This window comes from Sorex araneus, chromosome 1 (assembly GCF_027595985.1).
Source record: "Sorex araneus isolate mSorAra2 chromosome 1, mSorAra2.pri, whole genome shotgun sequence".
Classification (NCBI taxonomy): Eukaryota; Metazoa; Chordata; class Mammalia; order Eulipotyphla; family Soricidae; genus Sorex; species Sorex araneus.
In genome coordinates this window covers 301,792,706-301,820,296 of record NC_073302.1, presented here as the reverse complement: position 1 = coordinate 301,820,296, position 27,591 = coordinate 301,792,706, and the positions used below count along the sequence as shown (strand labels likewise).

The 27,591-nt window shown below is 59.2% G+C and overlaps 1 protein-coding gene across 1 annotated transcript; it reads left to right on the top strand.

Annotated features, from left to right (window-relative positions):
• Nucleotides 1–608: 608 nt before the first annotated feature.
• SCARA3 (scavenger receptor class A member 3) lies at nucleotides 609–26,422 on the top strand. The gene is made up of 6 exons (XM_004614737.2): nucleotides 609–840; nucleotides 14,531–14,620; nucleotides 15,588–15,707; nucleotides 20,318–20,416; nucleotides 22,138–23,181; nucleotides 25,260–26,422. The coding sequence occupies exons 1-6, from the start codon at nucleotides 834–836 to the stop codon at nucleotides 25,709–25,711; spliced, it is 1,812 nt and encodes a 603-aa protein (XP_004614794.2). The 5' UTR covers nucleotides 609–833; the 3' UTR covers nucleotides 25,712–26,422.
• Nucleotides 26,423–27,591: the final 1,169 nt, after the last annotated feature.

Sequence of the window (27,591 nt, the reverse complement as noted above, 5' to 3'; positions counted from 1 at the left end):
TTTATGAACAAAACCTCACTGTTGGGACCCCCAAAGCCCCCATTTTATGCTGTGAAAACGGAGGTTTGGGCTGCCGTAGGGCACGCCTGCAGCTGACCTGGATTCCATCCCCATTCCCTGCTCCCCAGAGGGCCCCCTGAGCCCCGCCAGGGATGATTTCGGAGCACAGAGCCAGGAGTCAGCCCTGAGCACCGCCAAGTGCCGCCTGAAAACCCAAGTTTGGTGCCACTAAGTGGAAACCCCAAATCTGTCATCTGCAGCGTGGCCTGAGCTGGGGTGTTGGTGGATCCCACACCGCTCCGGGAGCGGGGGGCTTGGAGCTGGGCCGCCCTGAGAAGAAACAATAGCGGATATGGGGGTGGGGTGGGCGTGAGATGGGGGTGGGGGGCGCAGTCTCCGCCCCTGGCCGGCCGCGCTGGCGCTGCGGGAGGCTCTGGCGCTGGGGCGCACGGCACAAAGGGGCCGGGCGGGCCGCGGCAGTTTTGAAAACCCCGAGGAAGTTGATCTGGGCCGGGGCCCAGGCGGTGACGAGGAGGAAGGGAGGGATCGGGAGGGACGGGGGAGGGAGGGAGGGAGGGGGGAGGCCGCGGGCCCAGGGGCGGCCCAGACCGGGGCGGCCTCCAGCGGGAAGCGCGCGCGCGGCGGGATGGGCTGCGGGGCGCCCCGAGCCTGCGAGCCCCCCGACAGCCCCCTGGGCGCGCCGGCCCGCGCTCCCCGACAGCTCCCACGGGCGGCGCGGAGCTAGGCGGCCTTGGGTGCGCACCCACGGGCCCCCCCGACACTCCCCCGGCGCCCCGCAGCCGCTGCCGCCCGAGGCCCGGGCAGAAGGGACCATGAAAGGTAACCCGCGCCCCCATCCACGCACCAGACTCGCTCCGAGGCGACCCCCCTCCCGCACCCCCCTCCCCGATCCCCCCCAACCCCTGTGCCCGGAGATCAGTGAGGGCTTTCCCTGCAAAAGGGCTGAGTTGGGGCTCCTAGGGAAGGGGTGAGATGGCAGGAGGGACCCCCCAAGTGGAAAAGAACAGATGCAAGCTGGCGCACCCTGGTTCCCCTCTGTCCAGTTCTGAGAGTGGCAGCCGCTCCCTCAGACCCTCCAAATGTTTTCAACCCGGGAGAATGAAATCTGCCTTCACTCACCTCCCTCCCCCACCGCACCCCGTGGTGGGGGTGGGGACCTCTCTCTGTGGTCCCCGCCCCCCAAATCAGCCTTCTGCTGGGGTTCTCACCCAGAAACTTGGAGTTTCCTCCTGTGTCCAGACCCCCAGCCCTGCCCTCAGTCCTTGGACAGGAGCCTGACCTGGCCCTGAGGTCAGCTCCCCTGTGCTACTCTCAACCCCTAAACTAGAGCACAAGGGTTCAGGGTTGCACCCCCGGTGGGGGCTCTGCAGACTTGGGGCCATCCAAGAGGGCTGATGCTGTTTTGGGTTGTTTTTTCTATTTTGCTTTGGTTTGGGGTCCCACCGGGTGATGCTCTAGGCTGACTCCTGGCTCTGCACTCAGGAATCACCACTGGCAGTGCTCTGGGGGCCCTATGGGATGCCGGGGATGGAATCGGGTCAGCCCTCCCCGCTGGACTGGCGCTCCAGGTCCAAGGCCTAATGTTATTTTGGTTTGGGGACCAGGAGGCCTTGGCACAGAATCTGGTCTCCTGCTTGCAGGTCACAGGCTGAGCCACCCTCTGCCAGGCCCACCTTTGAGATTTCGAAATGCCAGCCCTGGTACCTTTCAGTGACCTCACAGCACCCGCGCAGCAGCAGGGGGTCTGCCGAAGCCCCTCACCCCGAGACCCTCACATCTTGACCCCTTACCTGATGCAGAAATGGAAGAGAAACTTGAAGCTCCTCTGCCGACCCTCAGCGGCAACATGGGTCACTCTTACATGGCACGGTCTGAGGGTCCCTGTATTGAGAAAGACTCTGCGGGCCAACCTCTGGTGGGATCCCTCTTCAGGTGGGAAACTGAGGCCCGGGCAGATGTGGCCGGCTTCAGGGCTGGGCCCGTGGGTCTGGCCTGCTGTCCTGACCCCGTGTGGTTCTCTGGGGTTCCACGCGTGTGTCCCTGTGTCCGGGTGACAGAGGTGGGTGCTGAAGAATCTCCCCTGCAAACAGGGTGCTAGCTCGCACACCCCACCTCTGCGGCTCCCTGCCCGAGCCCAGCCAGCCCCTCGGCTTCCTGCTGGCCTCACCACCTCCAGCATGTGAGCTGGGTGACATGGCGCAAGTAAGTTTGGGTGGATCCCAGGGAGTTTCCTGGGTTACAGAGAAGGAGAACCCCCACCCAGGGCTCCTGCTGTGGACATTGTGTGTAAGGGGGGGTCTCTGTGCAATAGAGGGGGGATGGTATTATTACATTAGCATGCTGTGATAATGGGAGCATGCCATTGTTTGCAGCCCTGCCCAAACAGCCCGTGGAAGCCAGAGCAAATAGAGAAGGGACCACCTCGTGCCTAAAGGGGTGATGGAGGGATGCGTGTGCCGCCCGTGGGAACCCAGCCAAGGCACTCCATGTAGAGGCCACAGGCAGGGTGAGACCCGAGTGCAGCTCCTTCCCCCCAAGTCCTGAGTCGATGTTCCGATAAGCTGCTGAGGAGGCAGAGGGGGCTTGTCTTGGGGTCTCAGGCACCCCCTTCCCAACGTTTCCTGTTCCTAAGCTGCGTCTCCCCAAGGGCAGAGCACGGGGACCCCCTGCCTCCCTCAGAGCTCCAGGGGTGCAGAGCTGGGGGGCAGGGACACCCCGGCATCCTGCTGCGGGGGAGGCAGATGGCCAGGCTCTCCACAGCAACCCGAGCCAGTGTGGAGGGAGAAATGGGCTTGTTTGCACCCACACGGAAAAGCAAACCCACCCCCTGCCTGCCCCCCTTGAGAATGACATCGTTTGGCAAGGGTTGGTCCTGGCCAAAACACGCTCAGCAAAACACGGGTGAGGTGATGTTTGGGTTGTGGGGTGGTGGTGGGGGGGGACATTTAAACCAGAAAAAACACGTGTGCTCGGAGCCCGGCCACCTCCAGGGGCAGGTGCCAGCCCGCCCCGCCTGCCCGCCTAGCCACAGCCACCCAGGCCCTCTGCCCGCCTGCCAGCCGCCGGCCTCCCAGACGGCTGCGTCTCAGGTACCAGCTGGCACCTGGCCCCAGGTGCTACCCCTGGCTCAGCCGAGAGGCACAGCTGCCACCAAATCCTGGGAGGGCCACCTCAGAGCTGCCCTGCATCCCGCTGGGCCATTCAGAGGAGAGGCCCCAAGGACTGAGCTCTGTGGGAGAAGCCTGGGTTCGAGCCCCCACGTTTCACCCAGAATAACCCCAGTATAGTTGAAGGTAGCCCCCCCACAACAAAAAATGAGAAGGAATCCCCTGTCGGGGTGACTGTGAAGACGTGGCTACTCAGGGCTCTCCCACCCCTCTCCCTGCAGATCCCATCTAACTGCGCCCCTCTGTCTCCTCCTGGGTGGTCCCCTGGTGCCTCCAGGCAGTGACTCAACCCAGCGCTGGCCTGAGTGGCACTTGGGGACCGGAAGTGACTGCAGGCGAGGTGGCTGGATGTCGCTGCTGCCTGAGCCCCTCTCGGTGCCCTGGGGAACTAGCCCTCAGCTGCCAGGGACTGGCAGAGCCACACCCTGGGGCCCAGTGAGGGAGGAACTCTCTGTGGCATCAGGGCAGCAGTGGGCAGAGGGCGGGCACAGGGAGTTCCTGCAGCAGGGAAGCCCCGGGAAAGCCCAGCCTGCAGCAGAGACTCACGCTGGAGGGGGCAGAGCTGGCCCCTCAAGGTCTGGCCTGCTCCCGGGGAATTTGGGATGCTGGAAGGAGCCAGAAGCTAGCAGAGTGGCTGCTGATGTGGCAGAGTCACCAAGAACCGGCAAACAGCTGGTTTAGGAGGTTCTGGGGCTCAGATGTCAGAGCTTCTCAGAACCCTCAGACATACACATGCACATACCCACCCACTCACACACACACACACACACACACACACACATGCCCATGTACCCACGCACCCACGCATGCACACATGCACACCAACCCACGAACACACGTACCCACGTACACACCCACTCATGCGTAGGCATTTATGCACGTGCCCACGCACACACGCACGTGCTCACGCTCCCACCCACGCAAGCACACACACATGCTCATGTACCCACCCATGCACCCATGTGCCCACGCACCCACGCATGCACCCACTCACATGTGCGGGCACCCACGCACCCATGTATGCACTCACTCACATGCACAGGTGCCCATGGACATGCTTACACACCCATGTGCCCATGCACACACACACATACCCACGTGCCCATGCATTCACACACATGCCCATGTACACGCATACCCATGCACGCACACACGCACGAGTGCACGCCATTATTTCCTTGCCTTCAGGCCAGGGTCATCAATATTTTTTTAAATTTGGGGGCCACCCTTGTTGGTGTCCAGGAGCTACCTCCGAGTGGGGGGAGTCACTCTCAGCGGTGCTTGCCACTGTGCGGTGTGAGGAAGGGAACCAGGAAGGGACCTCCTGCATGCAGAGGCACTGTCTGAGGAACTAGCTGCCCAGCCCAGGAAGGGCTCATTCCAGGAGCTGAAGACCCACACCCCAAAGTTATCTTGATGGACAGGAACAACCATCCGTCCCCGGAATGGAAATGGAATGGCCATCCCCTCGGTAAAGCAAAGGAATGGCCATCCTCTCAGTTGTGGAGGCCAGTTTGGCAGCTTCCGTCCAGAGTGAGCAGTGCTGGGCACTGGTCTTGTACCTCTTTCACCCACTGCCCTTCCCTCATCATGCTTAATTTAGCAAATGTGTGTGTGTATTTGGTCTGTGCATGCACGGGAGTGTGTGTTGTGCGTTCTGGAGCTAAGGGGTCCGGCCTCACTCTCTCTCTCCAGATCTCTCTCCTCACAGCTGCTTTGGCGAGAGTGTCCTGGCTGTGAAGTTGCTCGGGTGTCTCTGCAGGTAGACCAGTTGATCTTGGCGGCTCTTGGCAGCTGTAACCTTGTACTGTCTTGTAGATGGTCCGTGCTTTCTTTGTTTCTTGCTTGGTTTGCACTCAGCGAACACTCCTTGAGAGGCTTGGGGCACGTAGGGAGTGCTGGGGATTAGGCCTGGGTCAGTCTCATGCAAGACCAGCTCCCTGCCTGCTGTCCTGCTGTTCAGGCCGGTCCCTACTTGCCCTGGACCTGCCAATGCATCAGTACTTCAATGTACACGATTCCCCTGTAAGTGCAGCTAGAAAGCGCGCACAAGTTGATCTTCTTTTCCATTTTGTTTCGGTGTCACACTGGGTGCCGCTCGGGGTTTCCTCCTGGCTCTGCACTCAGGAATGACTCCTGGTCATGCTTGAGGGGTGCCGGGGATTGAACCCAGGTCGGCTGCATGCAAGGCAAGCGCCCTCCCTGCTGTACTATCTCTCCTACCCAAATGCAGAAGTTTATTAGAATTTCCAGAGACCTTCCCATGTTCCTTAATACAGATTTGTATAATTTTTTTTATGGTTTCATAATACTCTGTAGCCTGACTTTGTAACCACTTATCATTATTTGGAGAGAGACTTGGGGACCACATGGATGTGCTCAGGGTTTAGTCCTGACTCTGTACACCGGGGTCCCTCTCAGTGATGCTCAGGGGACCTTTTGTGATAAATCAAACTGGGCTCAGCTGCATGCAAGGCGAGCGCCTCCCCCTCCCCTGCCCCCCCATGCTACGTCTCTGGAATACTTTGCTTCCCCTCCGTGCTGGGAAACCCGGAGCTCAGGCCCAGCTGTTTGTCCTGGAGTGGAATGACATGGCACGGCCTCCTCGCCTCCTTGTCTGGGTCTCCCCTTGGAAGAAAATTCCTCGAAGGGGGATTGCTGAGTCAAAGACACGCTCATTTGGAGGCGCCTGCAGCAGCCGCCTCGCCCACGCCGGGCTTGTGGTGGCACCTGGAGGGAGGGGGGAGAAAGGCGAGAAATTAGACCCACTGGGTTGGATCTTTCCAGAAACGGAGGAGGTGAGCTCAGCTTGGGAGAATGAGGTGGGCCGAGGAGAGGAATCGTGGAGGGAGGCGGGGAGGCTGCAGATGGCAGGACTTGGGGGGAGCCCCACCCGCCCACCCCCTCCCCGACAAGCTGAGTGTCTCGCCGGGTGGATGGGGCACACAGGGAGCGGAAGGCGAACCCAGAGCTGGAGTAGCAGGGCGGCAGGCCGAGCTCCCCCAAAACTGGGATGGGGCTTTGGGACGGGAACTCTGAGGTCCCAAGCCCCAGTGACCTTTCAATTCAGAGGGGACCTTCATGCGTGAGAGGCAAGAGGGACCCAGAAGTCAAAGCAGGCGCCCCTCGGAACAGCCACTCCATGACACTCCATGTCATTGCCGTGTCCACCCCCCCACACACCCCCAGAGTGTCCGTGTTCAGTGGCCAAGTAATCGGAAAAGCACAGAATTAATTAGGCACTGATGAGGCCTCTCTCTCCAGGACTTTCCCATCCTTCCACCATGCTGACAGGGCTGTGTGAGCGGCGGCGTTTCCCACACGTCCTTGGCCGGGAACCGCTTCTCACCAAGAACAGTTTGGAACAAGTGGTCCGTAGGACGTGTTCAGAAAAAAAAACGGCTTTGCTGAAAGCTGGGATTGGCCTGTGCAGTGTGCTGGATGGAGCTGGGGGGCGGGGGGCAGGCGGGGGAAGGAGACCAGGAATTCTGTTAGGATTAAAATCAACCCCTGGCGGGCTGGAGCCACAGCACAGCACTTACCCTGCTCGTGACAGACCCAGGTTTAGTCCTCAGCACCCCAAGGCCCCCACTCCCAGCCCTAGGCATGATCCCCTGAGCACAGAGCCAGGAGTCATCCCTGAGCACCGTCAGATTGTGGCCCCCAAACCCAAAAGGATCCATAATCCCTGGGGCCAGGGCCATGACTAAGAGGGCTGAGCTCCTGCTCTGCATGTGGGAGCTCTGGGCTGGAGCCCCACAACCAGGAGTGGCCTTGAGCACTATGGAAAGAGTAGCTCCCTAAGCACCACGGGGTGTGCCTTTTTCCAATAAAAATAATCTAATCCTAATCTGAGTAGGGGGTCTGGACTGAAGATACAGGGGATACGGCAGTTGCCTTTCATGTGCCCTATGGTCCCCGAGTACCTCCAGAAGTGATCCCCAAGTGAATAATAAGAGTCTGGACAATGGGTCCACCAAGACTGAGATTCTTCCTCCACACAATGGGTCCTCTTCCTGGCTGTCGTGGGGGGGGTGTCCCCCAACAGCTTGGGGTGGGAGATATTTCATTCTGTTTTCCATGCAGGTTGCAGAAAGGGTGAGGAGGGCCCAGGAATGGAGGGAGCATGGATGGATTTGTGGTGGGGAGGGGGCTTGTGTGGTCAGTGGCACTGTGCTTCGGGGGACAAACCGAGTCACAGCACCCCCTGGTGTTCCTGCACGGGGGGCGGGGGGTGGGCAGGATGTGGGCACCGTGTACTGGGGACCGGGCAGTGCCAAGCCCACCCCAATGAGAAAGGAAAGGGGGGACAGGTGGGGTGCAGAGGGATGAGGACTCCTGAGTCCCAGAGAGCTGGGCTGGACCCCTCAGCCCATCCCAGTGTAGACGCGGCTGCAGAGGAAGCGGGTTCTGGGGCAAACAACTCAACTGTCTTAATTACAGCCTCTCGGGCTGAACACTAGCTAGTCTGGACTTTAAATATAGCCTGGGCCCCAGAAGGGGACCGAAAGCTTTATTTTCCCTGACCCAATGGGCGGGTTTGGAAACCCGCGCTCTGGGAAGTTGGCGGGAGATAATCATCAAAGTATGTTCCTTGAAGTTCCCAGCAGCCAGCCTTGCCCTCGGGCCCTGGAGCCGGAGACCCCAGTGAGGCCCCAGGGAGGGCTGCGGTGTGGGGAGAGGATGAGCTCCAGGCATCCACGGGGACGGGGTGGGGGACTGAAGGGGGCTTCAGAGCCACTCCACATCAGGGTCTTTCCTTCTGCAGTCAGAGAAGGGCAGGGTGGTGGTCCCGGCTGCACAGCAACCCCACCGGCCAGAACAGACATCGGACATTCACAAGGGACGCCAGTCACCCTCTAGCATGGACATCGGCCGAGAGGGCCCGAGGGGCACAGCAACCGCGCCCCAACTCTGAGTCTGACATACACTGGCGGGTGAAGATGGGTTTGTGTGTGTGCCCACGTGCGTGTGTGCGTGTATGTGTGCACGTGTGTGCGTGTGTGTGCTTATGTGTATGTGAGTGCGCACATGTAAGTGTGGATGGGGCTAGAACCCAGGGCCACGCAGCCCAGGCACTGCACACAGCCAGGCACGGGGCAGGGCACATGCCTTTGGGGGCTTCCTCTGGCCGGAGCAGCTCTAATCCTGGGACTGGACGATGGGACGGAGGTAGAAAGGCCACAGCCATATCCCCCAGTCCAGGGTCTGCCTCTGCCCCCGTGACAGCAGCCCAGGGGCTTGATTCTGCAGGAACTAAAGAGGGAGGACAGGAAGAAGAGAGGGGGAGGGGAGAGAGGGGGAGGGAGAGCGGGAAAGAGTGTAGGGAGGGAGAAAGGGAGAGAAACCAGGGAAGGAGAAAAAGGGAGAGGGGGAGGGACAGAGGGAGGGACAGAGGCTGGGGTGGGGGTGGAAGACTCAGGTCATCACTGCCTCCTGCCTCCCCTCACCCCCCTGCAGGCTCAGCCCTCAGGGCCCCACAGTCCTCATGTTGACCTCCGTGCTCCCAACACCTCCTCTCTAGGCCGCCAGTACTGCCGGGCAGGACCTCCTTTCAGAGGCCAGCAAATGCCTGCGGCGTCCTGAGCTGGACGCTGACAGGAAACTGCCCCTCCCCAGGCCAACAAGCTGCCTGCAGCCCAGGGCAGCGTCCGGCCTGTGCCAGTCCCCGGGGCAGGAGTGAGGCGTGCTCCCTGCCCCCACCCCCAGTTCTGCTCTGCTCCCCCACTCTGCTGCGCCGCCCACCCCCACAGCAGCCCCCAGGCTGGCAGTACCAATGGTTTGGGGGCTGGGGATTGTTTTTTTGTTTGCTTGGGGGCCACACCTGGTGACCCTCCGGCCTGACTCCTGTTTCTGTGCTCAAGGATCACTCCTGGTGGGGCTCCGTGGGTGGGTTAGGGGGAACCATAGGTGGTCCCAGGGATCGAACCTGGGTCGGCCACATGCAAGAGCAGGCTTAAGGGTCTCTCTGCTCCCCTGCTGGCAGCTGCATCTCCAGGCACTGGTCCTTCGTCAGTGAGCACTTCACCAGAGCAGCAGAAACAGCAGGCTGAGAACGGAGCCTCCCTGGGCTGGGAAAGCCCCTCGCGCCCGGGAGTGCCGTGACACGGCCCCTGGAGGTGCCAACACTGGCACGCAGGTGGCTGGCACCTCACTCTCTCTCTCTCTCTCTCTCTCTCTCTCTCTCTCTCTCTCTCTCTCTCTCTCTCTCTCTCTCTCGCTCTCGCTCTCACTCTCTCCTTGGGGTCCCTCAGATCCTGGCATCCCTGGGATGCCACAACCCACAACCTGAGTTTTTGTCCCAATCAGACTCCTGCTCCCATTTCTTCCCTTTTTGGTTGCTGGGGTCGCAAAGAGGTAAAGTGTGTGGGGGGGTATGTGTGTGTGTGTATGTGTGTGTGCATGTGTGTGTGAGTGTGAGTATGTGTGTGTATGTGAGTGTGCACATGTGTGTGAGTATGTGTGCATGTGTGTATATGTGTGTATGAGTATGTGTGCATATGCGTGTGTGTATATGTGTATGTGTGTGTCTATGTGTGAGTGTGTATATGTGTATAAGTGTATGTGTGTGAATGTGTATATGTGTGTATGTGTGTGTGAGTGTGTTTGTATGTGTGTGAGTGTGTATATGTGTATAAGTGTGTATGTGTGTATATATGTGTGTATGTGTGTATGAGTGTGTTTGTATGTGTGTGTGAGTGTGTGTGTGGTGGTGGTGGTATTGCAGGTCTAGTTGTAGCACTGTGGCCTCTTTCCTTGTCATGCTCACACTCACCCAGCTCAGGGCGCTGGCCCAGCCTCAGCTACAGTGCTCGCATGTCCCTGGCCGAGGGGGGCTGGATTTCACACCCCCCAGAGAACAGAGCTGGACTTCTAGGCTCTGCACGTGGCCAGAACAGAGATGCAACTGGAGGCCTCACACTTGGAAGGCCAGGATGCTGTTAGCCACCAACCCGCTAACCCATCCTCCGGGTCCCTTCCTGACTTGGAGGATGTTTTGTTTGGGTCTTGACTTGGGGGCCACACCTGGCAACGCTCAGGGGTTACTCCTATTTCTAAGAATGACTCTTGGTGGTACTTGGAGGACCATTGGCAGTGCCGGGCATTGAACCTAGGTCGACTGCATGCAAGGCCTGAGCATCACCGGCTGCACCATTGCTCCGTCCCCCTGAGTATTTGGGACATACCAGGTGGACCAGGAGACTTTAGCTCCCTCCGACCACTGCCATCTATGCATCTCTCTGTCCGAAAATACTCTGTAGTGCAGAGTCGCTGACACAGAGTCAGACCCCTCGAAGGCAGGGGGGTCGGCCTGGGAGATGGGAAGGGCGGAGGAAAATTCTTTCCTGCCTCTATCAAGCCAGAGAGTGCGGATTCCTGTCTAATAATCAATTACCTTCCAATCAGTCACAGCCTCTGTTCGCCAGCCACGCTTCTCTGTCTTTCTCCCTTCGTCCGCTGACCAGAACAAACCAGGTTTAATGTGGACATAATGAGCTCGGGCTTGCAAAGGGCTTGGCTTGTATGAGGCTTCACAAATGCTTCGGATTACAGGCTCATTCAAACAAATGAGGCGAGTGGTCGATGCATTCCAGACATAGGTAAATGAGGGAACCCCGGGTCCCGGAGCAGTGCTGGTGAGCAGGAAGTCCAGAGGCCAGGAAAGAAAAGAAACCTTTTGGGACAGGGAAAGGCTGTGAGCTCCAGAGCTGAGATGTCAGCAGAAGGCAGGGTGCCAGCCCCTCCCGATGTGGATGCAGCAAAAGCTGGCCTGGGGTTCCCTTCCTGCTGGCCGGCTAAGCCCGGGACCCGTCCTGATTAATCCCCACTTGCTACCTCTTGCCAAGGTGGGGTGGGTGTGGGGGTCTAAGGATGAGCCAGGCTCGGACCCCCGCTGAGCGCTTTCCTGCAAGGAGGGTGTCCGTGGGCTGGATTTATGTCTTCCCAGATTCTCAGTAAGGCTATAAACAGTAACGTGATGAAATGGACCTTGGAGCCAGAGCAGGGAGGAGGCCTGTCCCCGGGGAGCAGGGGGAGAGGAGCCCCAGGGCGCGGAGAGAACTGCAGCCAGCCAGGAAGGCGTTTGTGCTCCAAGGACGGATGAAGGCAGAGTCCTCAGGGCCGCCCCTAGCCCACAGGGTCCTGGCCGAGCGCCCAGCGGCTGGAGGGTGAAGCTGGGGTCAGACAGAGCAGGAATGGTGACCTTTGCAACTGGACAGACAGACTAGGAAAGTGGCTGGGCAAAAGGCTCATTTCTTTCATGGGGGCACACCTGGCTCTTTCGGGTGGACTCTCAGTTCTGTGCTCAGGGGTCCCTCCCTGCCATGGGGTCTCTGCAGTTCAGCAGCCTGTGATGGGTCTGGAGTGATTTCCCCACGCAGGGTAATTTTTTAATTTTGTCTTTTTTCCTGCTTGGGGACCACACCCAGCAGTGCTCAGGAGACACTCCTGGCTCAACACTCAGGCGTCACTCCTGGCAGTGCTCAGGGGACCATCTGCAGTGCTGGGGTGGCTTCGAGACGCCCTCGCTTGCTGACTGTTGCTTCAAGCAAAGAGACTGATTTCTCAGAGCCTCTGGAGGGGCCCCTCCATCGCCCCAGCCTTCCTGCAGCGCTGGGACCCACCTCCTGCAAGGCTTGCTCACGCGCTCGCTCATGTATGCACACACGTGTATGCACACACATCTACAAACACAAGGTGCATTTGTACATGCACTGTACACCTCTATGCATGCATGTGCACACCTGTGTGTTTGCATTCATAAGAGCACTGTAGATTTGGCAGCTGCCATCTGGAGTCTGTGTTATATATATATATATATGTATATATATATATATATATATATATGTTGAATCACTGTGAGATACAGTTACAAAGCTTTCAGGACTGAATTTCAGTCATACAATGATCGAACACCCATCCCTCCACCAGTGCGCATTTTCCAACACCAATGTTCCCAGTATCCTTCCTGCCACCCCACCCCACCCCACACCCTGCCTCTGTGGCAGGCACCTTCTTTTTTATTCTGTCTACTTTGGGCATCATGGTTTGCAATACAGACACTGAGAGGTGTGTATTTTGTGTTTGGGTGGTTTTTGGGACAGGGGACACACCTATCGGTGCCCACAGCTTACTCCTGACTGTGCTTAGGGATCTCTCCTGGAGGGCTCAGAAGACCATATGGGGTCCCAGGGCTCAAGCCTGGGTCAGCAGCATGCAAGGCAAGCCCCCCACCCCTGCACTGTAGCTCAGCCGCCCTGTGTGTTTCTTTTCTTTTTCTTTTTTTAAATGAATCACCATGAGAGACGCAGTTACAAAGTTGTTCATAAATGGGTTTCAGTTATACAATGTTCCAACTCCCATCCCTTCACCAGTGCACATTTCCCACCACCAATGACCCCAGTTTCCTTCCCACCACCTTTCGCCCAGCCTCCAGTCTGTATAGTATAGCAGGCACTCTCTCTCTCTCTCTCTCTCTCTCTCTCTCTCTCTCTCTCTCTCTCTCTCTCTCTCTCTCTCTCTCTCTCTCTCTCCCCTCCTTTCCCCCTCCCTTTAAGCATTGTGGTTTACCATAAAAGTACTGAAAGGTTATCATGGGGGAGTGGGGAGGGCAGTCAGGACAGAGAAGGGACCGCTATGACAATAGTTGGAAATGATCCCTCTGGACAATAACCCAGTGATGGAAGGTCAAGGGCTACACACGATAACCTTTGTGTGTTTTGTGATTTTTAAATTTTTTATTTTTGCTTTTTGGGTCACACCCAGCGATGTACAGTGGTTACTCCTGGCTCTGCACTCAGGAATTACTCTTGGTGGTGCTCAGGGGACCATATGGGATGCTGGGAACCCGGGCTGCAGCATCAGGGGTTGGAGGTGGGCATTGAACCCACAGGGCTCATGCCATTGACTGTGCCAGACCCCTGGCCCTGGGGTTTGTGTGGAGAGATTCGGAGGTGCGGCCGCGAGCTGCTCAGGCTTCAGCCAGACAGGACGGTGTCCCACGACACACACACATCCACTTTCTGGGCGCCTGCAGAAGTGGAAGTAATTTCCCAGCTCGTGTGTCCCTCTGGCTGGGGCAGAGCCCAGTGCACAACCCTCTTTCACATACCATCTGCAGTGGACGCTGGTTCCTCTCCCCAGGGTTCCCACAGGAGAGGTCACTCCTTCCGGCCGGTGTGCACTGGAGACTTTGGCGAAAGCAGAAATCCAGCCAGCGCTGGGTTCCACAGTCCCCGGGACTCAGGGACTGAGCTGCGGGTGCTGTGCTGGGCACTCAGAGGGTGGACGGAGGGCCTGGCCCTGTTCTGGGAGCCCCCGTGAGACGGCTGAGCAAGGAGTAGCAGTGGAGGCACAGGGCTTTAATCTGGGGGACCCACGGTCGGTTCCTACTGGATCCGTTCCCAGGGCTTGGAGTCTGTCTCCAGGCGCAGACCCCTGGGTGGGAGGTGGCCTTTTGCCTCTCAGGGCACCTCTGGGTCCTGTCGAGAGCTCTGAAGCTCCATCCTGCTGAGTCTCAGGCCCCCCCCAGTTGCGTGCTGGGCAGCAGGTAGGGTGGCTGGGCAGATGTTCCTGGCAAGGACAGGCCTTCTGGCACCTAAACAGCAAACAAGGGAGGCGTCTCTACCTGCATGGCAGCACAGCAAAGTAAATAGATGAAAGGGAAACAAAGGAAAACAAACGTGCAGCTTCTGCTACTTCTGTCTTTTTTTTTGCCGGGGGTGGGGGGGGGGGGTGGGGGCGGGCGGCGCTGCACCTGGCTACATTCAGGACTTTCTCCTGGCTCTTCTCAGGGATCGCTCCTGGTGGATTCAAGGGAAGGGACCACATTAGGGATGGAACCCACATTAGGGATGGAACCCAGGGCTGCAGTGCAGGGTAAACGCCCTCCCCGCTGGGCTACGCTCTGCCCCTGCAGAGTTTTTTTTCTAATGCTATTGGCTTAAAACCCTTTTCTTCTTCTTTTATTTGGACAAATGCCCCAAGCACATCAAATCAGGAGTTGAAACTGGTCTGGGCACCGCATGGAGAAGTAGATGTCAGGGAGCAGGGTCTGGGGTGTTGGGTGGGATCGTGGCCCCGGACTCCCCGAGACAGTGCTCCCCAGGCAATGTAGGGGGGCTGTGAAGAGTAGCGCCCTAGTCCCTAACGTGTCTCACCACCCTCCTGGGAGGAAGATCAGGACCCCCAGGTGTGGGACCCCACTGCCCCCTCCTTCTTATTCCCTCCATTACTGAGACCCCGGGGCAGGCAGGCACCAGCTGGGGCATGATTAGGACGTGGGGCCGGGAGCGGGGCTGGGCCCCCCAGGGGTCTGACAGCCCTCGCTCACTCCTTCACAGTGAGGTCGGCTGGCGGCGACGGAGATGTCTTATGTGCCGCAGAGGAGGAGCTGGCTGACGAGGACATGGCCTTCCCGGGGGCGCAAGCAGGTAAGGGATGAGGGGGCCCTGGTTTTCCCTCCGGGCTCAGGCTCCGCCCCTCCAGGCCCTTCCACCACGGCCTGTGCTTTTCCTAGTCCCTGAACCTTGGCCCCTGGCTGCCTCCTTCTCTAGGTAGAGGACCCCATGGCTGGGTTTCCAGAAGCAAGAGTGGGGGTGGGGGGCAAACGACGGGCTTTCCCCAAGGGCTTCACTTCTAGTCTCAGGGGTCGGGGAGCAGCAGTAGAGCTCGTGCCTCAAGGGCATGGCCTGGGCTTAGCACCACATACATACATGCTTGAACACACACATGCATACATAAGGCATGTGCACATACACACATGCTTGCATACATGCACGCACACATGCACATGTACACATAGATGCACACACAAGACGTGTACATATGTGCTCACACCCATGCATACAAAGACATGTACACATATGCATGTACTTGCACACATGTATGCACACACTCGTGTGCACATACATTCAGACACAAGGCATGCACACATACACATGTGCTCATGCATATGTATGCACATACATGCACACACAGAGCTGCATACACATACACATGCACATACATGCATACACATACACAGTGCTCATGCAGACACATGCACATACATGCATGTACACAGACATATACACACATATGCAAACACACACAATAAAAAATCGAGTCTCGGGCAAAGCAGGAGTGAAAGAGGAATGCAAGAGCTTCAAGGCTCAGACCCAGAGAGTCTCCCCGCTGCTCAGCCAGAGGGTGAGGTGGGCTGGTGCCCACCAGTGAGGACAGAGGAGGGTCTCAAAGAGTCGTGGTCCAGCCCTGGATTCTCGGAACTCACCGGTCCCCTCTGTTCCCAAAAGGTGAGTGCTTGGGGCCACGTGGAGAGAGTCTGGGGGTGTCCGGCATCAAGGCCCAGCCCCAGCTTCCAGCCACTGGCCTGAGCCCTGCCCTCCTCTGCCCCCACAGGCCGGCTGGGCCCGCACTGCAGCCGCTGCCAGCGAAACCTGTCCCTGCACACATCCGTGCGGATTCTGTACCTCTTCCTGGCCCTGCTCCTGGTGGCCGTGGCCGTGCTGGCCTCGCTGGGTGAGTGTGGCCCCCACTGCCCCTCTGTCCACTCTCCCGGCCCTGCTCCTGGCTCTGCCCCCGGCCCTCTGAGCCTCGAAGTCTCCAAACAACGTCCTCCTGGCTCAGAAACCATCCCGTGCCCAGCAGCGAGAGTGCAGTGGGGAGGTGTTTGCCTGGAAGGAAGCTGGCCTGGGTTCGATCCCTGGCACCCCGCGTGGTTATCCCGAGCTGTGCCAGCTAGGTGGCTTCTAAATCTTGGATCAATCATGAGCAAGCAAGGGGGGCCCTCTCCTGGGGTCTCCAGCATGTGCCCTGGACCCAGATGCGTCCGGGGTACACCCCTGTAACCTCCAGTTCAGAAGCACTTTTGGAGAAATATCTCTGCTGCCTGCCCTCCAGCCCCCAGAATGGAATGAATTTAGATGTGTGTGTGTGTGTGTGTGTATGTGTGTGTGTGTGTGTGTGTTGTGTTGGAAACCATGCCCAGGTGCGTGAAGGGAGGAGTGGAGGTTCACACCCCCAGTGCTGGGGAAATCGTGGGGCATTGAGGGTTACAATGCTGCCATCCTTTGCACTATCTCCCGGCCCCTGAAGTCGGTCTGTTTCACAGGACGACATGTATGTTAATTAAGCCACAGCCCAGTCTGAGTCACGGTGGTAGGCGGGTGGTGTAGCTGTGTCACCTCCCAGGGGAGCCACTGGAAATCTAGGGCTGAGGTCCCAGGATTTCTGAGGCAATTTCTCAGCAACCCCCTTCTGGGGTCTTGGTGAATATTTTTCAAAGCATGGGGGGCTTTGTTCATGCACCCCCTGCCTCCGGCGGGCTCCGGGGGTCCCTGCAGTGCAGGTGAGGGTGTGAGACGTTGGGGGGAAACGCCTGGTGCCCCCGGCCGCCCTCTGCTCCTCTAGGGCACATGGAGAGAAGGGACCAGGCGTCTCCTTACTCGTCCTGCCCAGCTCTGCCCAGTTCTGCCCCACCAGGCTCTGAGCCATCCTGGCCTCGCCCCTGAGGGAAGCCTAGGGTCTGTGTTTTAACGGGCGAGAAGTCAGACAGGACTGGAAGCAGGAAGAGGGCCGCTCCCATACTGATTTGGGCCCTTTCCAGAACACTCAGGGCCCCCTGGAAATCTGCCTTCTGCCAGGGAACACAAAGTGCCCCCCGGCCCCAGGTACCCAGGTGCCCCCCTGGATTGCGCCGACCACCCCTGGCATCAGTCACTCTGGAAAACACAGAAGATGTTGAGCCACCGTGTCTCCAGGTGCCCTCCCAAGATACCCCGAGAACAAACTCCCTGCTCCGAGGGGCTCCTGACCCCTGTCTCCTGGGGACACATGGTTAGTCACTAGCTTTCTGGATGTGAAGACAAGAGGCTGGGGAGATGGTACAGGAGTTCAGGCACTTGACTTACACACGGCCGACTCAGGTTCTATCCTTGGCGTCACCCAGGGTCCCCTGAGCCCTGCCAGGAGTGATTCCTGAGCACAGAGCCAGGAGAGAGCCCTGAGCACTGCCGGGTGTGGCCCTGAAAACAAAACAAAACAAAAAAAACAACCACCACAATAAAGAGGTCAACCTGTTTGTGATTTGAAAACACTCTCGTCCGGTGGTTTCAGCCCTTTCCCGCTGGCGAAGAATCACAGCTGGACCAGCCAGTTAGTCGTCAATACCTTCTTAGTGCCCTAATGCATCTCCCAGCGCTGATGAAGCCAGCGCGGGCCAAGCACGCCCGTGCATGCCAAGGAGCCGGAAACAGGCTGAGTGAGTCACTGACATTCCCCATCCCAGGGCGAGGCCCGTGCTCTTGTCTGCACATCAGGGACCCGCACCAGAGTTCTCCTTCCCCCAGATCATCACCTCTGTGTAGGACCCGGACTTTTTTTTTTTCTAGAAGCTTCTCTGGGCCACCCTTCCCCCATCAGGTACCACCAACATTGAAGACCAGCGGTTTCAAGAAGGCTTCCAGTGCCTCTCCCCTGTTTGGCTACCCCGTCTGCTCATTCGCGTCACAGGGCTGGGCCTCCCAGAGCCAGCAGAATCCTGGCTCGGAGAAGGAGCAGCTGCGGTGAGGAAGGTGGAGGGAGCCTGGTCAGTCCTGCGGGGACCTTAGCGCCCAGCTCCTGGGGTCACTGGCGCCGAGCTCCAGGCACCCCAGACTTGAGCTCAGCGAAGAGTGAACACTGGTGGCCGAGGGTCCACGCAAGTCCATAGGCCAAAGCCCGTCCTACCCCCGGCAGAGGAGCAAAAACACGCTTCAGTCTCAGAGAGAAGAGCTTTGGCACGTGTCCCCCGACATCAGGGTGGGGAAATACCCACAGGGCCGTTTGGGTGTTTATAAAGGTATTCATGGGCCACGTACCAAGGAGGCAGACAAGCACACACGTGTCCCATCATGCCCCAGGGCCACATGCCATGATTTCCCACATGCTGGACATTTCCCAGCCCTGCTCCAAGGCCAAGCACTGCCCTGCACCTCGGCATGAGCTGCTGAGTTAAAGGTCAGCCTTGTCCTGGCCTCCATCCGGGGCAGGGCGGAGCTGAAGGTTCCTGGGAAGAGCTGGCTGGTGGAAGGGTGCAGATTTACAGGCCGCACACGGTCGTGTTCCGACCAAAAGCAGTCAGAGCTGCCCCATAAATGCACAAGTGGGGCTGTGTTCCCGGAAACGGGCCCAGGGCCCAGGCTTCAGCCCCGCGCGCTGTATGCGTCACTGGCACAGAACTACTGAGAAAGCATCTGAAACCAGCTGGACTCATGGATGGGGGCGAAAAGAGATACACCAGGTGGATTCAAGGGTAGATGAAAAGATAAAATGGGGGGGCTGGGAAGATAGTGTAGCAGGAAGGCATTTGCCTCACCCGGGACCCTGATTTGGTCCGTGGCATCACATAGTGTCCCCTGAACATGCTCAGGAGTGAGCCCTGGCATAGCTGGGTGTGGCCCAGAAACCGAACAAATCAAAGATAAAATGGGCAGACAGCTGTACATAAGTAAGTAAATATTCATAGACGGAGAAATAAATAGACGAGAAAATAGCTGACAGATGTATGATAAATATTCATGAGCATAAATGTGCATTGTCGAGTGGTGGTATTGGCACCCATGTTCACTAAGTGTTCTGTTTGGAAAAAATGTTTAAAGAACTGTTCTTTCCTAAAATTCATAACTTTTTTTCTTTTTGGAGGGTGTTTGGACCACACCCGGCAGTGCTCAGGGCTTCATTCCGGCTCTGTGCTCAGAGGTCACTCCTGGTGGGTCTCAGGGGAGCCCAGTGCCAGGGCTGGAATTGCGTCAGCCACGTGCAAAGCAAGTGCCTTCCCTGCTGCATTGTCTCTCGGGCCCAACTTAACGGTTTTGTTTGTTTGTTTGTTTGCTTTTGGGGTCACACCCAGCGACACTCAGAGGTTACTCCTGGCAGTGTTCAGGGGACTATATGGGGTGCCAAGGATTGAACCCAGGTTGGCCGCATATAAAGCAAACGTCCTCCCCGCTCTGGCCCAACTTATGCTCTAACAGCAGCACCAACGTGTTATTGTTTAGACTGGCAGTTCTGCCTCCAGAGCACCACCGGGATCCCTCCACCAAAGTCCCAGGACCCCCCACCCACCCCCAAGCCTTCTCCTTACTCCTCCCACCCTCCCACTCCCTCTGTCTCTCACCAAGCCTAGGAGTTCGCTATGTTGACAATTTTCTTCTTAATCATTGAATGTTGGAGAAGGAAAAAGAAACAAAAATTTCCTCTATACTAACAATATATATATGTATATATATAATATATATATGTGTGTGTGTGTGTGTGTGTGTGTGTGTGTGTGTGTGTGTGTGTGTGTATGTATTGAGTATTTGGTGGGAGGGGGACATTAGGGGACCCTCCTAAGTGAATTCTAGGTCAAGGAGGATGAGGATTCTTTGCAAGAGCCTGAAAAAATGGTCCTGTTCTCGTACCTGCAGTGTTGGGGTCTCGGGGACCACACCTGGCCTTGTTGAGGTCTCCGGGGTTACACCTGGCAGTGTTGGGGTCTCAGGAGCCACAACTGGCCTTGTTGGGGTCTCTGGGGTCACACCTGGAAGTGTTGGGGTCTCCGGGACCACACCTGGCTGGCTATGTTGGGGTCTCCCGGACCACACCTGGCAGTGTTGGGGTCTCTAGGGCTACACCTGGCAGTGTTGGGGTCTCGGGGCCATACCTGACTGTATTGGGGTCTCAGGGGCCACACCTGACTGTGTTGGGGTCTCAGGGGCTGCATTCAGCTCTGCTCTGAGGACTACTCAGAATCAGTCAGAGCAGCTGCACACATAACCAAGGGCCCTAACTGTGCACTGTCTCCCTGGCCTCTACATGCCTGCATGTGTTGGCACCCATCCATCCATCCATCCATCCATCCATCCATCCATCCATCCATCCATCCATCCATCCATCCATCGTCTGTCCGTCCATTCAGGAGAGCTCTAAAGAGATCTCTCTGGAGCCACAGGGAGGGGGTGACCCAATGGTCTCAGGAGCTTAAGGCACCAACACTGGCCATATGGAACCTCTCCCTGACCACAGTGGGAAGCTAGCTTGGGGGCGCAGAGGAAAACGCCCCTCAGCGAGCCTCTGGCCGCCCTGTGTCTCACTTCTGTCCCCTGCAGTCTTCAGGAAAGTGGACTCTCTCTCAGAAGATGTCTCACTGGCGCAGGCCGTGTACGACAAGAAGCTCCTGTCCGTGCAAGAGAGTCTCCAGGGCCTGGGTATGTGTCCGGGCCAGTGGCCAAAGGGAGGCTCCTGGCAGCTGGGGTGTGGGGAGGGGCCTCTGTGACCTGGTCCAGCAGGAAGTGGCTGGGGGCCTGGGGAGTCCCGGGGGCCAGGCTGGCTGTTCACCAGTAGCCTCCAGGCAGCGCACGAAGACCAAGGCAGCCAGTGGCCAAGAAAGCCTTAGGGGCAGGAAATCTATGTTTGTAGGGGTCCCCCCAGCTGTGCTCGGGGACCACGGGGGCGTGGTCGGGGGAGAGTGGGGATCAAACTCAGGGCCTCCCACTTTAGCTATCTCTCTGATCCTGAAATGATTTACTTGGGGTGACGCCCAGTGGTGCTTGGGGATCTACGAGGTGCTGGGGATCAAATTAAGGCACCACCATTTGAACCCTGGTTTGGTTCAAAGAAGAAATTGGTGGGCCAGAGCAATAGAACAGTGGATAGGGCATTTGCCTTGCATGTGGCCAACCCAAGCTCAATCCCATCTAGTCCTCTGAGCACAGCCTGGAGGAATTCCTGAACACAGAGCCAGGAGTAAGTCCTGGGCATTGCCGGGTGTGACCCAACTCACCCCCCAGAAGAAAGAAGAAAAATAAATTGGGTTCTAGCGAAAAGTGGCTGGTGCTGGCTGGTCCCTTCTCTGCCTCATCACTTCTTAGTCCCAGCGAGGGAAGACCCACTTCTTCCTCCCTATGCTATGGTGAGAAGCTCAAATTAGTAAACAGACAGAAAAATACGGGTGCTGTGCTCAGGGCTGTGCTCAGGGCTCAGCCCTGGTGAGGCTTGGGGGCCCTAGGGGATCCCAGAATGGAACCCTGGTCAGTCGCATGCAAAGTAACAAGTAACTTTACCTGCTGCACTTCCACTCTGGCCCTGGGAAAGGAATCGATAAAGGAGGAACCTCACAGTGGGAAGGGCACTTGGCTTGCATGCGACTGAGCCGGATTCGATCCCTGGCATCCCTTATGATCTCCCGAGCAATGGTAGGAGTGATCTCTGATGCAGAGCCAGTGGTGACCCCTGAGCACCACCAGGCATGGTCCCAAAGCCAAGAAATATATACATACGTTTGTAAAGTGTCAAGGGGAGGTTCTCCGCAACCTTGGGAAAATTGTGGAGAATGTCTCAGGAATCTTGTGGCAAGAGGGACAAAGCATCCTGACTCCTGCCTCTCGGGGGATGGAAAGATATTTGGTGGGTGGAGGCTGGGCAGTGCTCGGGCTGAGCACAGGCCTTGCATGCTGGGGGCCAGGCTCCGTCTCCATCCCCCCCCCCCCGTGGTCCCCTGATCACTGCTGGGAGTGAGCCCCAGCACGGCCGCCTGTGCCCCCCAAAGAAATATACAAAGTGGTTGGTACAAATACTTGAGGTGGCCAAGCTGTTTGGGGAGGGAGCTCCCTGCAGGACAGAGGGCAGACGTGGAGCAGGGGTCCACTTGGCACCCGCTGCGCTCTGGAACTGCGTGTTCTAGGGGGCGGCCGGTGGTGCTCAGGGGCTACTCCTGGCTCTGTGTTCAGGGGTCACTCCTGGTGGGGCTCAGGGGACCATACTTGGTGCTGGGGATGGAACCTGGGTGGAGGCAGCTGTGGCCACCAGCCAGGCGAGCGCCTTCACCTTCACGCTAAGACCCACGTGCTGGCCAGTTGCCACATGTACCACTAAGCACCTCCTCGTCCTTGTGTGCCTGACTCAGAACGTTGCTCCCTTTCTCCTCAAGATCTGCAGGGCCCTGGCAACTGCTCTTTCTGCCAGGAGGCCGGTCAGCTGGGCCAGGAGATCCGGAAGCTGCAGGAGGAGCTGGAGGGTCTCCAGAAGCTGCTCCTGGCCCAGGAGGCCCAGCTGGGCCAGACGTCCCAGACCCACGAGCTCCTGTCCTCCACCAGCGCTCAGATCTCGCAGGAGATGGGCAGCTGCACCTTCTCCGTCCAGCAGGTCAACCAGTCCCTGGGGGTCTTCCTGGGCCAGGTGAGAGGCTGGCGGGCCACCACCACGGGCCTGGACCTCTCCCTGAAGGACCTCGCGCAGGAGAGCTACGACGTCAGGGCAGCCCTGCAGCAGATCAACTTCACGGCCGGGCAGACGTCCGAGTGGATCCACGGCCTGGGCCGGAAGACGGACGAGGAGAGCCTGACGCTGCAGAGGATGGTCACGGACTGGCAGAACTACACGCGGCTCTTCAGCAGCCTGCGGGCCACGTCGGCCAAGACGGGGGAAGCCGTGAAGAGCATCCAGGCGGCCCTGGGCGCGTCCTCACAACGCATCGGCCAGAACTCGGAGAGCGTCCACGACCTGGCGCTGCAGGTGACTGGGCTGCAGCTGCAGCTGGACAACATCTCCTCCTGCCTGGACGACCACGAGGAGAACATGCACGACCTGGAGTACCACGCGCGCTACGCGCAGAACCGCACGGCCGAGCGCTTCGAGACGCTGGAGGGCCGCATGGCCTCGCACGAGACCGAGATCGGCACCATCTTCGCCAACATCAACGCCACCGACAGCCACGTGCACAGCATGCTCAAGTACCTGGACGACGTGCGTCTGTCCTGCACGCTGGGCTTCCACGCCCACGCCGAGGAGCTCTACTACCTGAACAAGTCCGTGGCCCTCATGCTGGGCGCCACCAGCCTGCTCCGCGAGCGCCTGGGCCTGCTCAGCGTGCGCCTCGACTTCGACGTCCGCAACCTGTCCCTGGTCATGGAGGAGATGAAGGCCGTGGACACGCGGCACGGGGAACTCCTCCGCAACGTCACCATCCTACGAGGTGAGAGCCGGAGGGGGGCAAGGCGAGGGGGTGTGCCAGGCATCCTTGCTTAGCGCCCGCCTCCCTGCACGGAGGCCAGCAGGAGACCACCATATCGGGCGGGGCTCGGGGCTGACTCCTGGCTCTGTGCTCAGGGCTCAGTCCCGGTGGGCTCCGGGGGACCCTAGAGGATGCTGGGGGCAGATCCCAGGTGGGCCGTGTGCACGGCAAGCACCCTCCCCGCTGTGCTGTCTCCAGTGCCTTGGTCTGGTCTGGGGCCCACAGCTGGTGGTGCTCAGAGCTGGCTCCTCACTCCCAGGGATCACTCCTGCTAGTGCTTGGGGGGGGGGACTCTAGGAGGTGTTGGGGATCGAACCCGAGTCAGTCGCGTGCAAGGCAAGCACCCACCCCAAAGCATTATCTCTTCGGCCCAAGATGAGGGTGCAGAGTCACATCCGGGAATAATATCAGTCCGTTCACGGCCGACTCGGATTGGTTTTTTAATTCTTGACACTCTATGGGCACTAATGCCATGTGGCAGGGTTGCCAGAGCACTGCTGTAGCCGGATTCAGGCTGAAGTCCTGGCGAGGAGTGCCCGGCCACCAGACAGAGTTCGCATACGGTCGCCCTTGAACCACACAGGGTGCAGCTGGAAGGGCCCCTGGAGACACAGTTTTTATTTTTTTCTTTCCCATATAGACCCAGGTATAGTGACCATCTGCTCCTGCAAATGGGATTTCTCTCCTTTTTCAAGATCAATGATTTTATTTATATAATTAATTAATTTTGGTTTGGGGGCCACACTGGGAGGTGCTCAAGGGTTACTCCTGGCTCTGTGCTCTGGGATCACTCCTGGCTCTGTGCTCAGGGCTCACTCCTGGATCTGTGCTCAGGGCTCACTCCTACCTCAGTGTTCAGGGTTGGCTCCTGGCTCTGTGCTCAGGGCTCACTCCTGGATCTGTGCTCAGGGCTCACTCCTACCTCAGTGTTCAGGGTTGGCTCCTGGCTCTGTGCTCAGGGCTCACTCCTGGCTCTGTGCTCAGTGCTCACTCCTGCCTCAGTGTTCAGGGTTGACTCCTGGCTCTGTGCTCAGGGATGACTCCTGGCTCTGTGCTCTGGGCTCACTCCTAGCTCTGTGCTCAGAGATCACTCCTGGCAATTCCTGTGGTGCCAGGGATCCAACGCAGATCTGCCATGTGCAAGGCAACACCCTAACTGCTGTACTCTCTCTCTCTGATTTTAATTTTTTATTCTCCTTTTTTTTTTTATTCTTTTTGGGTCGCACCCGGCGATGCACAGGGGTTACTCCTGGCTCTGCACTCAGGAATCACTCCTGGCGGTGCTCAGGGGACCATATGGGATGCTGGGATTTGAACCCGGGTCAGCCACGTGCAAGGCAAACGCCCTACCTGCTGTGCTATCGCTCCAGCCCCCTCTCCTTACTTTTTAATTTATTTTATCACCAGCCCAGTGGAACTCAGTGGCTGCTCCTAGCTCATTGCTCAGGAGTGGGGCTATGTGGTGCTGGGGCTCAAATCCAGACCCTGAGTGCCCGGAGGAAGCCAGATCACAGCCATGGCGGGCTGTCCCCACCCCTGGGAGGCCAGTGGTGCAGGCATCCCCCTTTCCACCCTGAGCCGCTCCCCTTTGTGGGGCACGCACTGGCCCTGATGGAGCTGACCCTCTGGTGCCCACTTTAGGCAGTAACAGAGACATTCGCCAACACTGTTGCTTAGCACAGCCCAGGGGGGTGGGGGCGAGCAGAGCCAGGGATGCTCTGGGGTGGGCACGCAGCCTGGCACCACAGCCCTGGGCCCGAACCCCACAGGGCACGACCTCCCCAGCACCCTGGGCTGTAACCTTGGGGGTTCCCACACTGCTAAGGGAGAGGGAACTAGCACAGGGGGAACGGCCCGGCGGGCTCAGCCGGGATCACTCTGCGGTCCTGAGGCCGGGGACGTTAGCCCCTGCATCCACGCCTGATGACACAGGACCCGAGCAGCCCAGGCCTGTCTCTGACCCGCTGCCTCGGACCCCGGAGCTCGCACGTCCCTAACCCGCTGCCCCCCTGGACTGACCCCGTCTCCTCTCCCCGCAGGTGTCCCCGGGCCTCCAGGACCAAGAGGACTCAAGGGTGACGTGGGCGTGAAGGGACCCGCCGGTGGCAGAGGACCCAAAGGAGACCCAGGCAGCTTGGGGCCCCCCGGGCTGCAGGGGCCACAGGGACAGCCGGGGGACCCTGGACCTGTGGGGGAGCGAGGGCCCGGGGGCCCGCGAGGTTTCCCCGGCCTCAAGGGCTCGAAGGGCAGCTTTGGAGCAGGGGGACCCAGAGGGCAGCCGGGTCCCAAGGGGGATGTGGGACCCCCTGGCCCACAGGGGCCCCCTGGGCCTCCCGGGGCCCCTGGGCCTCAGGGAAAGCCGGGCATGGCCGGGAAGATGGGGCGGCCGGGCTACCCTGGGCCCATGGGGCCAAAGGGGGACCCAGGCATCCAGGGCTACCCCGGGCCTGCGGGGTCCCCAGGGCCTCCGGGAGGCCAGAGCGGCTACTGAGGAGGGAGGGGCGGGCCCGGTGGGGGCTGCTGGTGCCCAGAGCTGTCGGGGGTCCCCCAGGCCTGTCCCCACCCCTTGGGTCTCCCGGGATGAAGCACATTTCCAGAGGCCACTGGGTGTCCCCTGGCAGGCAGGAGGAGAGGGCAGGGACCCCCTTCCAGTGATGGAGCCCGCCAGGGGGCGCTACCTCTGGGAGGCCCAGCCTCTCTCCCACTTTCAGGGTGGCCAAGCACCCTCAACCTGCTGCAAAGCTTCTCCTGGGCTTTGCCGGTGTGGGGCTCGTGGACACACACCTTGGGACCTGAGCCGGGAAAGAGGACGCCCTGTCTCAGCCCCTCAAGCAACACCCCTCACCTCCCCCATCTCTCAGGGGCATCCACGAAGGGGTCCGAGCAGGAACATTCTGGAACATTCTGGAACATTCTGCCTCAGAGCTGCCTGGCTGGGAAGCAGAGGAGCCCCCCTCAGAGGTCACAGGGCAGGGCAGGCAGGAGGAGGTGGGGACTCAGCACGGCCGCCTGGGAGGGTGGAGCGGCTGGCCCCCCGATACACTGGCCACCCCAGGCCCCGAGAAGCCTTGGGGTATCCTGTCCCCGCCACCCTCTGCTCTGGGGCAGGCGTGCAGCTGGCTTGCGCGCCCCCGGCCTTGTAGCTCGTCCCCGCGTGCTGCTGAGACGCGATTAGCACCTCAATAAAGGGCTGTTTCTAGGAGGGACGTGTCTGCTGGTCCTTTAGGCCGGGCCCCAGGGGCATGATTCTGGGGCCTGCTCCCCTCTGGCCCCCTGTCCTCTTGTGTGAGGACCCCGTGCTCAGCAGCGGCTCTTGGGGGCGGGGGAGGGGTGGTCGCGCCAAGAGAGCCAGGGTACTGCTGAGATGCTCAGTCCTCTTGGCCCCGGGCTCAAACGGGAAGGTGGGTCAGGCAGGCTGGAGGCTTCCTCCCTCTTCCTCTTCTTACCCGGCGGTGCTCAGGGCCAACTCCTGGCTCTGACCGTGACCGAGCAGAAGCCGGGCCTTCCTCCAGCACCCCGCAGCACCTCCACCCTGCCCTGTGCAGGCACATGATGCCCGCCTGCCCTCTGGCCGCACCCCAAGGCGAGCATGGGGTGACAGGAAGGAGGCCGGTGCCAGTCAACTCTTGTCGTCTACATGGTGGTCCTCAGGGGGCAAGATGGGGAGCCCACTAACCCCACCTGCTAACCCAGTCACCCCCAAGGGTCCCACCTCCTAATCCCTAGCCTGTCAGGTTGGGGTTTGACTTCACCGTGAGGATTCGGGGGTCCCAACCCTTGGTGCCGGCAGTGCAACTGCCATGATAACTGGGTGGATAAACAATGGAGAGAGATGGATGGGGTGCGGGAGGCTGGACAGAAGGATGGCTGGACAGACAGGTGGCTCTGGCGAGGCAGCTGGATAGAGGCGGAGAGAGAGACAGATGGGGAGTTGGATGAGTGACCCAGGGGTCTGGAAGGGAAACTGGGGGCCTCCCACCTGCTGTCTTCACACCAGGAACTCTTGTCTCTCCTCCCTGCCCCTGTGGGTCCCCACTGTGAGCAAGTAGGGGCCCTTAGCTCTGAGTGTGGCCCCTGGGGGGGGGGGGCCTGTGGCCTGGAGAGGGCTCAGGGGTAGAATCGGACACTGCAGAGCAGGCCTCGGCCCAGAGGTCCGGGGTGCAGGGGCAGAGCAGCGACAGCTCAGTGGGGAAACTGAGGCTGGAGAGAGGGGCAAGCTTGCACACACAGAATGAGCCCAGAGACGTTCCATGGGGGCAGCAGTGGAGCCTCACCTGTACGTGTCTTGGTCCTGCCCCAAACGAGGCCACTGGCCAGCCAGCATGCCCGGGCCACCTGGGCCCGGACCCACACATGGGGCTGCCCGTGCTC